The 16,951-nt window shown below is 38.1% G+C and overlaps 1 protein-coding gene across 12 annotated transcripts in view; it reads left to right on the top strand.

Moving 5' to 3' along the window:
* LOC133754237 (lysine-specific demethylase 6A-like) overlaps positions 1-16,951 on the top strand; it is a 211,330-nt gene that overhangs the window by 182,868 nt on the left and 11,511 nt on the right. For all 12 annotated transcript variants that reach the window (XM_062184736.1, XM_062184729.1, XM_062184730.1 and 9 more), the window contains one exon: positions 550-691. In XM_062184736.1, coding sequence (XP_062040720.1) covers positions 550-691 — 142 coding nt within the window. The remainder of the gene's footprint in view (positions 1-549; positions 692-16,951) is intronic.

The following is a 16,951-nucleotide window of genomic DNA, read 5'->3' on the forward strand; positions in this document are numbered from 1 at the left end:
GGCAATGCAGAACAGAGATTTAAGCAAACAATGTTTTCTTTTAGCATAGAAGGTATATTTTTGGTATTTTAGGATGCTGTGTTTTGTCTTGTAAAGGAAATTGTTTATAGAGTAGTAAACCACCAGAGATATTCTTTAGAATTTTTATTGGATGTTTATTGCTTTGGCAGCCCTAGTACATCAAATTATTTAATATATCTAAGGTAAAGAATATGTTTGGAGAGTCAGAAATTCCTGTAGTAGACATTGGCTAAACATTGTTAAATTTATTGGGCTAATGTATTAAAACTCTCAGGCCCTGGTTTTTTTTTTTTATTTTTATTTTAAAAATGAGTTTTAGAAAATCAAAAAGGCTTTGAAGAATGAAATTGGATGAAGAATGAAAAGAATCTAGTATAACAACTTATAAATTTTTAGTGTTATTTACATGATAAATTTTCTTAAAATCAGTGTCCTTATACAACTTTGTGTTTTCAGAATTTGCATATTTTTACCTGATATGTTTATCTCCATGTATTTGTGTTACTTTATGATTTTGTTTTCTTCTAGCCTGCCAGTATAAATTGGCAGTGGAAAGGTATGAATGGAACAAATTACAAAGTGTAAAGTCAGTAGTACCTATGGTTCATCTCTCTTGGAATATAGCACGGAATATTAAAGTCTCAGATCCAAAGCTTTTTGAAATGATTAAGTAAGTGGTTTTTTTTTTTTTTTTTTTTTTTTTTAGCTGCCATATTCTGTCTTTTGAGGAGTTGGGAGGGATAATTTTACTATTCAATGTGATAATTATGTTGAAATTAGATTTGTCCAAGAGACTTGTGAAATCTTAAATAGAAGTTATTAAAATATTTCTCCCTTTCTAGGAAGCACCCTATATATTATAGAAATAATTATAGGCAGACATGATAACAATAATTCACAAATTTGTATTTTTCCTTGCACTCTGTCTTTTCTCAGTACTTCTTATATTAGCTTTTTACCTTAAATTGTTTTTAGTTGTTTATGTTTTCCCAACTGTATTCAAAACTGTTGTTTATGATTAAAAATCTTAGTACTTAAACTATACACCTCGATGATTTGGTATATTGTCTGCATTATGAAATACTTACTGTCGGGATAATTAATGTATTCATCATATCAATTATATGTGTGGTAAGAACATTGACCTCTTATTTTCAAGCATACAAGATAATGTGTTTAACTATTAACATCATGCTAATACATTACACTTTCAAATTTTATCATATGTAATTCAACTTGTATACTTTGACTCAGGTATTCTCACATTTCCCGCATCTACATTTCTGATAATCACCACTCCATGCTTCTGTGCTTCTGTATCAGCATTCTGTAGTTGGCATTCTATGCTTCTGTGAGCTTAACACTTTTATATTTTTAGATTTCAGAGAAACTCAATATGTGAGATTTTTCCAAACAAATTTATATCCTCTGCATCTGGCTTACTTTTCTTATTGTAGTGTCATCCAGATTCAACCAAATTGTAATTTTATGAACACTCAAAAGTGTACACAGTATGTGAGTGCAAGTGAGTTGAGAGACATTTTCTTCCTCTATCAGTGGACAATTAGGCTATTTTTATACTTGAATCTTGCAAATAATGAAGGAATAAATATAAGAGTGCAGATACTCTTTCAGCACCCTGTTATTATTTCCTTTGTGTTATATAGCAAATAGTAGGATGACTGGATCAGTAATTTGGAGCCTCCATACTATTTTCTGTCATAACTATAATATTTACATTATAAATAGTAGTTTTTCCTTCTGTCATCATTGCTGCATTGATTTTGTTTTTTTGTTTGCTTGTTTGTGTTTTTGTTTTTGTTGGTTTTGAGAGAGATTTACAAGTGTGAAAGTCCCACTGCTAGTTTTTTCCCCAAATGCCTACCAACCAGAAGTGAGAAGCTCAGTCCAAGTCTTCTGGATAGGTGGGAAGAACAAATAACATGAGCTATCACTACTGCTTCCTGTAGTCTGCATTTGGATATCATGGACCAGAGCTAAGAATCAAAGCCAGTTACTCCCTTGCAGGATGCAGATGTCAAGGCAACCAAGCTAAAACCATGTTCCTTTCTTTTGTGTTTTTGGTAATAGCTAATCTAATAGGTGCAAAATGATACCTCATTATAGTTTTGATTTGCTTATGTTAATGATATTCAGCATTTTTGCAACAATTTGCTAGCCATTTGTGTATCTTCTTTTAAAGATTTATTTGTTTTACTTGAAAGAGTGAGTTACAGAGAGGCAGAGAGAGAGAGAAAGAGAGAGAGAGAGAGAGAGAGAGAGAGAGAGAGAGAGAGAAAGCTGTCTTCCATCTGCTGCTTCGCTCCCCAGATGGTCTCAATGGAACTGGGAGAGAGAGAGAGAGAGACAGAGAGAGACAGAGAGAGAGAGATAGAGAGCTGTCTTCCATCTGCTGCTTCGCCCCCCAAATGGCCTCAATGGAACTGGGCCAATCCGGGCTTCTTCCAGGTCTCTCACACAGATGCAGGGGTCCAAGGGCTTAGGCCATCTTCTGCTGTCTTCCAGGGCATAGCAGACAGCTGCATGGGAAGTGGAACAGCTGGGACTTGAATTGGCGCCCATATGGGATGCTGGCACTGCAGGCAGTGGCTTTGCCTGCTATGCCACAGTGTACTCCCCCCACCTTTGCTCATTTTAAAAGCTGATTATTTTGTTCTTTGCTAGTGAATTCACACTGATTTCTTACAGCTCACCCTGCTGTTACAGTATTGGTCCTTGATGTGCAGCTTTTCAGTTTGGTATAAACCAGTTTGCTTATATTTGGTTTGTTGCTTAAGTTTTTGGTATTGCCTCTAAGAAATCATTACTTAGCATCAAGAAGCTTTTACACTGTATTTTCCTCTAGTACTTCTAAAATTTCAGGTCATTTGTTTCACCTTTTATTCTATTTTAAGTTGATTTTTATGTATGACAGTAAAGATACAGTCAATATTCTGTGTGAAACCACTCAGATTCTCCAATGCCAATTATAAAGACATTTTCCTTCCCCATTGCATATTCTTGGCAAACATGTCTGTTTTTGATTGCTGATTCAGTTTCCCTAGTTGTGATTTGTTCAGGCTTCTTTTTCTTGATGCAGACTTAGTAAGAAGTTGGTTCTCAGAATTTGTACGTTTCTTCTAGAAACCCATTTTTTGGCATTATTATTCATAACAGTTCATAATAGTCTTTTTGATTTTTCTAAAATTCTGAACATATGTTGTAATGTCTTCTCCCAAGTGTTTGGGCCTCTGCCAGCCACATGGGAGACCCAGATGGAGCTCCTGGCTTTGACCTGGCCAACCCATGGCCATTGTGGCCCTCATGGAAGTAAACCAGCAGCTAGAAGATTCTCTTTGTCTCTCCCTCTGTTTTTGTAACTGTGACTTTCAAGTAAATAAATTTCTTTAAATAAAAAAGTTATCATTTAAAAATAAGGACTTGATTAAAACAGAGAAATTTTCTTACCATTCTTATGTAATTTTCCCATTGTATGATAACAATTTAAATAAATTATTCTAGTATTTTTTCATTTACTTGTGTGGTTCCTGTTATAGCTGCTTTATGACTCTACTTAAAATACATACTTTTGAAGTCATAAAAAGCTGTGTTTCTTCCTGTTCACTTGTACTAGAGGAAAATTGAAAGACAATTCTGCTTAAAGAAACTTGAGAAGATTTTGAACCAGTTAAAAATTTTTGTTGTTACATCTTTTTAGCGTCTGTATCTGTTCAGATTTACAGTGTTTCCCAAATTTTTTAAATGAGGCTGGCTTATTTTTTAATAATAACTTAAAATATAAATTCAAAATTTTGTTGTAATAAATATTTTCTTAGCAAAATTGTGAGACAATAGTGGGGCTTTTGGCCTAAAGGTTAGGATATATGAATCTCATACTGGAGTATCTGGATTAAGTTAACATCTCTGGCTCCCAACTCCAGCATCCTTCCAGTGTAGACCAGTGGAGGCAAAATTAATGATTCAGATAGTTCAGTTCCTAGTTCCTATTTTTTACTTTGGCACCGTTCTGGTCATGGCAGATGTTTAGAGAGTAAGCCAGCATTTTAACTAGTTCTCACTATTTCTCCCTGCATATCTCTCTACCTCTCACGTAATGAATGAAATGTAGAAATATAATGTGTGGCCAGTGTAATATGCCTATGGACTATTATGATGATTTATTATTTTATTCACTTGGCTTTTAAAGTTTAGTCAAAACTTCCAACAATACAACTGTGTATTCATCTTTTGTCTTGATATCAATAGTTCATGTGCTTCATGGAGATTCAGCTGTAATTCTTTTATTTCTTTAAAGTTTTTTTTTTTTTTTAATTTGAAAAGCAGAGTTAGAGAGAAGGAGAGAAAGAGAGTTATACTTTCTGTCTGCTGGTTTACACCCCACATGGCCATAATGGCCAGTGCTGGGTCAGGCCAAAGCCAGGAGCCTGGAGCTTCTTCCAGTTTTCCTATTTAGGTGCAGGGGCCCAAGCACTTGGGCTATCTTCAACTGCATTCTTAGGCCATAAGCAGGTGGCTGGATTGGAAGTGGAGAAACTAGAACACGAACTGATGCCCAGATAGAATACCAGGGTTGGAGATAGCAGCTTTATGCCACAGTGACAGCCTCATCAGCTATAATTCTTGGAAGATAGTAGAAAATTGGACTAAAAATACCATTTGTTTCTATTCCCCTTGTTTCGTTTATACAAAATTAATGATTGTTTGAGAATTGTGAATAACTATACCTACACACTGTTTGTTTAAAACATGGATAAAGCAGTGTGGAAGGCAGAATCTCCATCTAAACTTAATTCTAGTATAAGAGTGTCTTAGCTTCAGATCTTACATTTGAGTTTTTAGTTTATTTTGAGTTGAGATTTAGAAGGTTTTAGTTCATTTTCTGCATGTGGATATCCAACTCTCCCACCAGCATTTATTGAAATGACTACTTACACTATTGCAGATCAGATGTGAGTTTACTAATACTTACTTACTCTATTCTGTGTCATTCGTCTATATATCTATTTTGTGCCAATAAAATGCTTTTTAACTACCTTATTTTTATAGTGTATTGTCTAGTAAGGTAGTTTGTCCTTGTTCATGATTGTTTTGTTAGAGTCACATAGTATCATAAATTTTATATTGATTTTTCTTTGTTTTGTCAGAGTGTCATTGTGTTTTGAAAAACGACATTTAATACTATTTTACATTTTTGGTTAAAATGATTCCTGCTTACCCAAGAATAAAACTTGTTGCTTTTTTGGTAAACTTTATTTATTTGAAATTCAGAGTTACACAGAGATAGAAGGAGAGGTAGAGAGAGAGAGAGAAAGAGAGATCTTTCATCTGCTGGTTCACTCCCCAGTTGGCTGCAACAGCTGGAGCTGTGCCAAACCAAAGCCAGGAGCTAGGAGCTTCTTCCAAGTCTCTCATGCGGGTGCAGTAGCTCAAGGAGGTGGGCCATCTTCTGCTGCTTTCCCTGGCCATAGCAAAGAGATTGATCAAAAGTGGAGTAGCCAGGTCTTAAACCAGCACTACTGCAGGCAGGGGCTTTATCCACTACACGACAGCGCTGCCCCTGAAAACTAATAATTTCTATATAATATTTTAATTAGCTAGAAAACTAATATATACATATACTTTTATCAGTGAGTTTTATGCCTTTGGATTTTTTTTTTTTTTTTTTTTTTTTTTTTTGGTATTCTTTAATGTCCTTTTCTCTAAAGGTGAACTCTTTTTGGCATCAAAAGGCAAGTCTAGTGGTGATAAATTCTCACAATGTTTGTTCAGTTTTTACTTATTTTCTTTTGAGATTTTTTTGTACATATATAGGTGACTTTTAAAAATCAAAAATACTATAGTATTTCTATAATTTCTCATCATTGAAGTTGACTTAAATAAACATGTGTAGAATTAACACACAAAATTCATTGCTGCTTTTGTAAACTCAACTCTGCAATAATAGGTATCTTCGGCTCACAGATATCATAAATATTAGGCTTGCTTTTTCTGTAGGACTCTCAGTATCGTAGAAATGGGAAAGCAAGGCATACATTGTCATGAGAGTTCATTGTTACACAAACACAATATTCAGTTAACTAATTTATTTCTATATTTAATTCTATCCTAAATTATATTTTGGAAATTGTTATTAACCCTAGAATACCAAGAGGTAGATTGTTACCTTTACTTAGTAATGATATTAGAAGGATTATTTTTTGTTTTTACCTCTAAAATTTACTATGGGTTATATTAACAAATAGAGTCAGTAGTTTTAAAACAGAACTTTTTGAAAATATTGGTTTATTTTTTAAATCATTCTGTGATGTGCTCTATTTTTTCTTTATCAATTATTTTCAGTTATTCTTCTTTTTTAACTTTTATTTAATGAATATAAATTTCCAAAGTACAGCTTATGGATTACAATGGCTTCCCCCCCCCCCCCATAACTTCCCTCCCACCCGCAACCCTCCCCTGTCTCCTTCCATCTCCCCTTCCATTCACATCAAGATTCATTTTCAATTCTCTTTATATACAGAAGATCAATTTAGTATATATTAAGTAAAGATTTCAACAGTTTGCCCCCACATAGCAACATAAGGTGAAAAAATACTGTTGGAGTACTAGTTATAGCATTAAATCACAATGTATAGCACATTAAGGACAGAGATCCCACATGGCATTTTTTTAAGAATTGATTAATTTTCCATGCAATTTCCAATTTAACACCAAGTTGGGTTTTTTTTTTTCATTTTCAATGATCTTTATATACATAAGATCAATTCAGTATATACAAGGAAAGATTTCATCAGTTTGCACCCACACAGAAACACAAAGTGTAAAAATACTGTTTCAGTACTAGTTATAGCATAACTGCACATTAGACAACACATTAAGGACAGATCCCACATGGGATGTAAGTACACAGTGACTCCTGTTGCTGACTTAACAATTTGACACTCTTGTTTATGGCGTCCGTAATCTCCCTAGGCTCTAATTATAAGTCGCCGAGGATATGGAAGCCTTTAGGTTTCGCCGACTTCGATCTTATTCCAACAGGATCATAGTCAAAGTGGAAGTTCTCTGCTCCCTTTCCTCTTAACACTGCTTTTGTTGTATCCCAAGGTTTTGGTGTGTTGTGCTGTTATCCTTGTTTACTTCCAGAAAGTTTTTGAATTCTCATTTGATTTCTTCTATGACCCATTGTTCACTCAGGAGCATGTTGTTCAATCTCCATGTGTTTGCACGTGTTCTAGGGATTCCCGAGTTGCTAATTTCCAACTTCATTCCTTTGTGGTCTGAGAAGCTGCATGGTATGATTCTAATTCTTTTGAATTTGCTGAGACTTGCTTAATGGCCTAGTATGTCATCAATCCTAGAGAAGGTTCCATGTACTGCTGAGAAGAATGTAAATTCTTTCTGTGTAGGATGAAATGTTCTGTAGATATCTGTTAGATCCATTGGGGCTATAGTGTCCTTTAAATCTACTGTCTCCTTGTTGATCTTCTGTCCTGTTGATCTGTCTATCTTTGAGAGTGGAGTATTGAAGTCCCCCAGTACTATTGTATTGAGGTCTAAGTCTCCCTCTAAGTCCCTTAACACGTCTTTTAAATAAGCTGGTGCCCTGTAATTAGGTGCATATACATTGATAATCGCTATATCTTCCTGTTGAATTGATCCCTTTATCATTATATAGTGCCCCGCTTTGTCTCTCCTAATAGTTTTTGTGGTAAAGTTTATGTTGTCCGATATTAAGATGGCTACGCCCGCTGTTTTTTCATTTCTGCTGGCATGGTATATATTTTTCCAGCCTTTCACTTTCATTCTGTATGCATCATTGTTGGAAAGATGAGTTTCTTGTAAGCAGCAAAAAGATGGGTTTTGTTCCTTAACCCAATCAGCCAATCGGTGTCTTTTAAATGGATTGTTCAGGCCATTAATGTTCAATGTGACTATCTATAAGTAGTAACTTTGCCCTACTATATGCCAGAGATATTTTCTAATATATGATTTGAGACTCCTGTGATCTTTTGCTGTGAGGTTTCCTTCCTTTACCTTCTTTCCTATTGGTGACCGTGTTTCTGTGTTTCTGTATGTAACACATCTTTAAGCATCTTTTGCAGGGCTGGACTAGTGGCAACAAATTCTTTCAATTTCTGTTGCTGTGAAAGGTCTTTATTTCACCTTCATTCACAAATGAGAGCTTTCCAGGATATAATATTCTGGGCTGGCAGTTTTTCTCCCTTAGTACCTGGGCTATATCTCACCATTCCCTTCTAGCTTGTAGGGTTTCTGATGAGAAGTCTGCTATGAGTCTAATTGGAGATCCTCTAAGAGTAATCTGGCGTTTCTCTCTTGCACATTTTAGGATCTTTTCTTTGTGTTTCACTGTGGTGAGTATAATCACGACGTGTCGTGGTGAGGATCTCTTTTGGTCATGTTTATTAGGGGTTCTATGAGCTCCTGCACTAGGATGTCTCTGTCCTTCTCCAAACCTGGGAAATTTTCTGCTAGTATCTCACTGAAAAGGCCTTCTAATCCTTCCTCCTTCTCCATGCCTTCAGGAACTCCCAGAACCCAAATATTGGGTTTTTTAATAGTACCCTGTAGATTCCCGACAATATTTTTTAGATTTCTAATTTCCTCTTCTTTTCTTTGGTTTACCCTTTTCCTTTCCTGTTCTCTGTCTTCTAATTCTGATATTCTCTCTTCTGCTTCACTCATTTTGTTTTTAAGGCTATCTAATGCGTTTGTCATTTGATCTATTGAGTTCTTCATTTCATTGTGGTTTTTTGTCTCTATCACAGTTTCATGTTCTACTAGTTGTTTCATTTCATTTTGATTCCTCCTTAATATTTCATTTTAACGAGAGAGATTTTCTATCTTGTCCATTAAGGATTTCTGTAGTTCAAGAATTTGTTTTTGAGAGCTTCCTAGTGTTCTTATCAATTTTTTGAGATCCACTTTTTGCATTTCTTCTATCTCATCATCTTCGTAAGCTTTTTTTTAACTTTTATTTAATGAATATAAATTTATCCCTCCCTCCCTCCCTCCCTCCCTCCCTCCCTCCCTCCCTCCCTCCCTCCCTCCCTTCCTTCCTTCCTTCCTTCCTTCCTTCTGTCTTTCTAATTCCGCCCAACTGAGTGAATTGAGGGTAGTTGATATCTGGCCTCTGTGGGTATTCGTTTGCTCTACCTCGGGGACCACACGAGGAGTTTATGCAGCCCTCAATGTGTTCTCAAATTCTCCACAATCCCAAGGTTATAGAGTTTGTGTACTCGGTGTGTTTGCTCACCCCCCCTCGGATTTTCACAGTTTCAGATCGTTAGCTCCACCTACTTTCACTAGATTCTAACCTCCTGTTATTTCTCCCGACCACAGTCATGTTTTTCTGTTTGACTACTCGTGGTTGCTGCTTTACATGTGTAAAATGGACCCTGCTCTTTGTTTTGCTCGGTGAGTGAAGAGAGAGGCCTCTGCTTTTCCCCCCCAATGTCTTGGGTTTCTGACGTCTTTGTCTTACCTTCCATTCGTTCCCGCGCTGGCGAGATTCTGCGGCTAGTCTCCCGCGGTTGGGTTTCCACCCGGTGGCCTCCCTGTAGGTCCTCTGTGTCACATCCACTAGATTGTCCTCTGCAGTTTTTTTCCCTGAATCTTTTCCTGAGGCTACAATAACTCCACTTTTATTAAACTATTTTTCCTGGACTATTGGTGTCCGCCCTCACTATCCACCATCTTGGCTCCCCCATCTTCGTAATCTTGAATTGGGGTGTCTTTTTCATTTGGGGCCGTCATAGTGTCTTCCATGTTCTTGTTACCTCAGTGTTTGCATTTGTTGTTTGGCATATTGGATATATTCTTTGGTTTCTTCACTGTGATTTTTTTTTTTGTTATACTATGGCTCTATATGAAGTGGACTGTCTGCTTTCGATGGAGCCTTAGAGGCTTGAGATGGGTGTGGCCTAATTCTTTGTTTGGTTCCTCACTGTTGAGGGTGTGCCATAGGTGCACTCCCAGGTTAGGCGTGGTAAATCTCTCTTTCTTTCTGTTTTTTTTTTTTATTATTATTCAAAAGGGAAGTAATTCTGCACAGCTGAACGGAATAGGAGGTGGTTAGCAGGTGAATGATATACCCACAGGAGCAAGATTGGACGCTCTTTCTCAAGGACCACACAGGGAATCTGTGCTGCCCTCAGTGTGGGCTCTAATTCTCCTGCAGTCTCCCACTGGGTTGCCAAGGTTACCGAATTGTAGTGTCTCTGCAGAGCACTCAAGTGAATTCCGTGAGTTCTCTCCCCCACCGTCTCTTTTTTCATAGACTCAGTTCTTTAGCAACACACATTCACTATGTCCCAATCTACTGTTACTTCACGACGCCTTCCCAGAGTCAGGTTTTTCTGCTAGGCTCAGGGCTGGTGCTCCGGGTCACCCTGCTTATGACGTATGTCCAAAATGGCACCTAGTCTTTGTCTTGCTCACCTTTGAGAGGTGAGCGGAGAAAGAGAAACTTGTGTCCATACCGGTCACTTTTTTTTTTTCCTCTCTCTTCTAGTTAGGCAGGTGAACTTTTCCCCACGAGGTTTCAAGCCTCGTTCGCTCTAGTCTCCTCTTTCTGCTTGCCCGCTGGTGTCTCGGGCTATTGAGGTTCGGCTCACCTAGCATTCCAGCGCTGGTGTGTTGAGTCTGCCACTGGTGTCCCGAACTTGGGCTCCCACGCTCTCCACGCAGGTCCACTGTGAATCAATAGTTCCGGAAGAGTTTCCTCTGCTGTTTCTTCTCCTACTGTTCCTTGAACCTGCAGTATCTCCACTTTTATTAAACTGTCTCTTCCCGGACTATCAGGGTGCTCCCTTCCTATTCTGCCATTTTGCCCCTGATTTGATCTTTTTTTAAACATTTGTTCATATGTTTTGCTCTCTGCTTAAAATAGTCCTCCCTAACTCTTATTCCTATCCCAACTAAATAAAATGTCATCAAGAGCCAAAGCAGGGCTGTAAGGTAGGTGCTTTATGATTTCCTACCAAAATTTTTGCAAGGTTGCCCCTTTCTTGAGAGAAATACATAGCAGCATTATCATAATGGAGATAGGTTCTTTGGGAAAGTTCTACTGGATACCCCCCACCCCCTCTTTTTTTTTTTGAAAAGCCAAGTTAGTGACATCTTTAGTACTCCCCTAATGGCCACAACAGCTAGTGCTGGGCTAGTCAGACGAACTCCATCCAGGTCTTTTCTGTGTTTGACAGGGCTCCAAGCAGTTGTGACATCTTCTGCTGCTTTCCCAGGCACATTAGCAGAGTCTTGAATCAAAACTGGAGCCCCCTGGATTGGAACCAGTGCCCATGTGGGATATCAGTGACACAAGTGTCTGGTTAACCTTCTGTACCATGGTGCTGGTCCCTTCCATTCTCAATAAAATTATAGCTCAGTTTCTCAGAACAATGTTTATAAGCAGATGTCATCATTCTTTGGATTCCAGGTGAAAAGCAAAAAGCCTTGAGCATCTACAGAATTGTTTTGCCCTACCTTTAATTTTAACTATTATGATTGATTTTAATGAACCATTTTTTTTTTTTGCTTCTTGTTAACATTGCTTTGATTATACTTATACTTTGTCTTCAGAATCTCATGGTTAAAACATTTTTAATTGGATTACATTTCTTTGAAGAAGTCTTTCAGGGTCTTGGTCACACTCTTTAAAATTTTCATGGGAGAGAGCAGCAAGATGGCGGAATAGGAAGGGAGCACACTGATAGTCCGGGAAGAGACAGTTTAATAAATGTGGAAATACTGCAGGTTCAGGGAAGAGTAGGGGAAGAAACAGCAGAGGAAAACTCTTCTGGAACTAGTGATTCACAGTGGATCTGCGTGGAGAGCGTGGGAGCCCAAGTTCGGGACACCAGTGGCAGACTCAACACACCAGCGCTGGAACGCGAGGTGAGCCGAACCTCAATAGCCCGAGACACCAGCGGGCAAGCAGAAAGAGGAGACTAGAGGGAACGAGGCTTGAAACTCCATGGGGAAATGTTCACCAGGCTAACTAGAAGAGAGAGAGGGAAAAAAAAAGTGACCGATATGGACATGAGTTTCTCTCTCTCCGCTCACCTCTCAAAGGTGAGCAATACAAAGAGCAGCCGTCATTTTGGACATACATCATAAGCAGTGCGACCTCAGGTCTGCACCGGCCCTGAGCCTAGCAGAAAAACCTGACTCTGGGCGGGTGGTAAAATAACAGGAGATTAGGATCTAACTTGGCAACCCAGTGGGAGACTGCAGGAGAATTGGAGGCCACACTGAGGGCAGCACAGATTCCCTGTGTGGTCCTTGGGAAAGAGTTTCTGATCTCTGGCTCCTGTGGGTATATCATTCGCCTGCTAACTACCTCCAATTACATTCAGCTGTGCGTTCAGCTGTGTGGAATTACTTACCTTTTGAATCAAAAAAAAAAAAAAAAGAAAGAAAGAGAGATTTACCACACCTAACCTGGGAGTTTCACCTTTGACAGACCCTCAACCCGCAGGAACCAAACAGAGCTCTCAGGCCACACTCATCTAAAGCCTCTAAGTCTCCACCAAAAGCAGACAGTCCACTAAATATAGAGCCATAGTATAACAAGAAAAAACACCACAGTGAAGAAACCAAATATCTCCAACATGCCAAACAACAAATGAAAAACCGAGGTAACAAGAACAAGGAAGACACTATGATGCCCCCAAAATGAAAAAGACCCCCCATTGCAAGATTATGAAGATGATGAGATAGAAGAAATGCAAGAAGCGGATCTCAAAAAATTGATAAGAACATTAAGAAGTTCTCAAAAACAACTTCTTGAGCTACAGAAATCCTTATGGACACGATAGAAAATCTCTCTCGTGAAAATGAAATATTAAGGAAAATCAAAATGAAATGAAACAACTAGTAGAACAAGAAACTGTGATAGTGACAAGAAACCATAATGAAATGAAGAACTCAATAGATCAAATGACAAACAGATTAGAGAGCCTTAAAAACAGAATGGGTGAGGCAGAAGAGAGAATATCGGAATTAGAAGACAGAGAACAGGAAAGGAAACAGACTAACCAAAGAAAAGAAGAGGAAATTAGAAATCTAAAAAATATTGTCAGGAATATACAGGATACTATTAAAAAACCTAACAACCGGGTTCTGGGTGTTCCTGAAGGCATGGAGAGGGAGAAAGGATTAGAAGGCCTTTTCAGTGAGATACTAGCAGAAAATTTCCCAGGTTTGGAGAAGTCAGATGCATCTTAGTACAGGAAGCTTATAGAACCCCTAATAAACATGACCAAAAGAGATCCTCACCACCACATGTTGTAATCAAATTCACCACAGTGAAACATAAAGAAAAGATTCTAAAATGTGCAAGAGAGAAACGTCAGATTACTCTCAGAGGTTCTCCAATTAGACTCACAGCAGACTTCTCATCAGAAACCCTACAAGCTAGAAGGGAATGGCGAGACATAGCCCAGGTACTAAGAGAGAAAAACTGCCAGCCCAGAATATTATATCCTGCAAAGCTCTCATTTGTGAATGAAGGTGAAATAAAGACTTTTCATAGCAAACAGAAATTGAAAGAATTTGTCGCCACTCATCCAGCCCTGCAAAAGATGCTTAAAGACGTGTTACACGCATAAACACAGAAACACGTTCATCAATATGAAAGAAGGTAAAGGAAGGAAACCTCACAGCAAAAGATCACAGGAAGCTCAATTTCTCTTTGACATAGAATTAAAATCTGATTCTCTGTTAAAGCAATGTGTTGAAGTAATCTATTATGTTCTCTTGATGTCTGTTAAATTCTTTTTTTTTTTATTAAACTTTTATTTGATGAATATAAATTTCCAAAGTACAGCTTATGGGTTACAATGGCTTCCCCCTCCCAAAACTTCCCTCCCACCCACAACCCTCCCCTTTCCCACACCCTCTCCCCTTCATTCACATCATGATTCATTTTCAATTCTCTTTATATACAAAAGATCAGTTTAGTATCTATTAGGTAACGATTTCAACAGTTTGCCCCCATATAGCAACACAAAGTGAAAAAAAAATACTGTTGGAATACTAGTTATAGCATTAAAAAGGAGTGTACAGCACATTAAAGGCAGAGATCCTACATAATATTTTTAAAAAATTAATTAATTTTCTATGCCATTTCCAATTTACCACCAGGTTTTTTTTTTTCATTTCCAATTATCTTTATATACAGAAGATCGATTCAGTATATAATTAGTAAAGATCTCATCAGTTTGTACCCACGCAGAAACACAAAGTGTAAAAATACTGTTTCAGTACTAGTTATAGCATAACTGCACATTAGACAACACATTAAGGACAGATCCCACATGGGATGTAAGTACAGAGTGACTCCTGTTGCTGACTTAACAATTTGACACTCCTGTTCATGGCGTCAGTAATCTCCCTAGGCTCTAGTCATGAGTTGCCAGGGCTATGGAAGCCTTTAGGGTTCGCTGACTTTGATCTTCTTCCGATAGGGTCACAGTTAAAGTGGAAGTTCTCTCCTCCCTTCAGAGAAAGGTACCTCCTTCTTTGATGGCCCCATTCTTTCCACTGGGATCTCACTCACAGAGATCTTTCATTTAGGTCTTCTCTTTTTTTTCGCTTTTCCATGGTATCTTGGCTTTCCGGGCCTACAATACTCTCATGGGGTCTTGAGCCAGATCCGAATGCCTTAAGGGCTGATTCTGAGGCCAGAGTGTTGTTTAGGACATCTGCCATTCTATGAGTCTGCTGTGTATCCCACTTCCCATGCTGGATCTTTCTCTCCCTTTTTGATTCTATCGGTTAGTATTAGCAGACACTAGTCTTGTTTGTGTGATCCCTTTGTTTCTTAGACCTATCAAGGCCATCGAATGTGAACTGAAATTGATCACTTGGAGTAGTGAGATGGAATTGGTCCATGCCACCTTGATGGGATTGTATTGGAATCCCCTGGTACATTTCTAACTCCATCATTTGGGGCAAGACTGATTGTGCATGTCCCAAATTGTGCATCTCCTCCCTCTCTTTTTCCACTATTAAATTTAACAGGGATCACTTTTCAGTTAAAATTTAAACACCTAAGAATAATTGTGTGTTAACTACAGAGTTCAACTGCTAGTACTAGAACAACAACAACAACAACAAATACTAAAAAGGATAAAGTATTACATTGTACATCTAAAGTCAGGACAAAAGCTGATCAGGTCATTGTTTCTTATAGTGTCTATTTCACTTCCACAGGTTTCCCCTTTGGTGCTCAGTCGTCGCGGATCAGGGAAAACAAATGATATTTGTCTCTTTGGGACTGGCTTAATTCACTCAGCATGATGTTTTCCAGATCCATCCATCGTGTTGCAAATGACTGGGTTTCATTGTTCCTTTCTGCTGTATAGCATTCTATGGAGTACATGTCCCATAATTTCTTTATCCAGTCTACTGTTGATGGGCATTTGGGTTGGTTCCAGGTCTTAGCTATTGTGAATTGAGCTGCAATAAACATTGATGTGCAGATGGCTTTTTTATTAGCCAAATTAATTTCCTTTGGGTAAATTCCAAGGAGTGGGATGGCTGGGTTGTATGGTAGGGTTATGTTCAGGTTTCTGAGGAATCTCCAGACAGACTTCCATAGTGGCTTAACCAGTTTGCATTCCCACCAACAGTGGGTTAATGTCCCTTTTTCCCCACATCCTCTCCAGCATCTGTTGTTGGTAGATTTCTGATTGTGATCCTTTCCAACCGGGGTGAGGTGAAACCTCATTGTGGTTTTGATTTGCATTTCTCTGATTGCTAGTGATCTTGAACATTTTTTCATGTGTCTGTTGGCCATTTGGATTTCCTCTTTTGAAAAATGTCTATTGAGTTCCTTGGCCCATCTCTTCAGTGGGTTGTTTGTTCTGTTGTTGTGGATTTTCTTGATTTCTTTGTAGATTCTGGTTATCAACCCTTTATCTGTCGTATAGTTTGCAAATATTTTTTCCCATTCTGTCGGTTGCCTCCTCACTTTCCTGACTGTTTCTTTTGAAGTACAGAAACTTCTCAATTTGATGCAATTCCAAATGTTAATTTTGGTTTTGACTGCCTGTGATCCTGGGGTATTTTCCAAGAAGTCTTTGCCTGTACCTATATCTTGCTGGGTATCGGCAATGCTCTCTAATTATTTGATGGTCTCGGGTGGTAGATTTAAGTCTTTAATCCACGTTGAGTGAATTTTTGTGTAAGGTGAAAGGTAGGGATCTTGCTTCAAGCTTCTGCACGTGGAAATCCAATTTTCCCAGCACCATTTCTTGAATAGGCTGTCCTTATTCTAGGGATTAGTTTTGGATCTTTGATCAAATATAAGTTGGCTGTAGATGTTTGGATTGATTTCTGGTGTTTCTATTCTGTTCCATTGGTCTCTCCATCTGTTTCTGTACCAGTACCATGCTGTTTTGATAACAACTGCCCTGTAGTATGTTCTGAAATCTGGTGTTGTGATGCCACTGGCTTTGTTTTTGTTGTACAAGATTGCTTTGGCTATTCGAGGTCTTCTGTGTCTCCATATGAATTTCAGCTTTATTTTTTCCAGATCTGAGCAGAATGTCTTTGGTATCTTGATTGGTATTGCATTGAATGTATAAATTGCTTTTGGGAGAATAGACATTTTGATGATATTGATTCTTCCAATCCATGAGCATGGAAGATTTCTCCATTTTTTGGTATCCTCTTCTATTTCTTTCTTTAAGGTTTTGTAGTTTTCATCGTAGAGATCTTTAACGTCCTTGGTTAAGTTTATTCCAAGGTATTTGATTGTTTTTGTAGCTATTGTGAAAGGGATTGATCTGAGAAATTCTTCCTCAGCCGTGGCATTGCCTGTGTATACAAAGGCTGTTGATTTTTGTGCATTGATTTTATATCCTGCTACTTTGCCAAACTCTTC

Source organism: Lepus europaeus, chromosome Y, assembly GCF_033115175.1.
Source record: "Lepus europaeus isolate LE1 chromosome Y, mLepTim1.pri, whole genome shotgun sequence".
In the NCBI taxonomy this organism is placed as follows: Eukaryota; Metazoa; Chordata; class Mammalia; order Lagomorpha; family Leporidae; genus Lepus; species Lepus europaeus.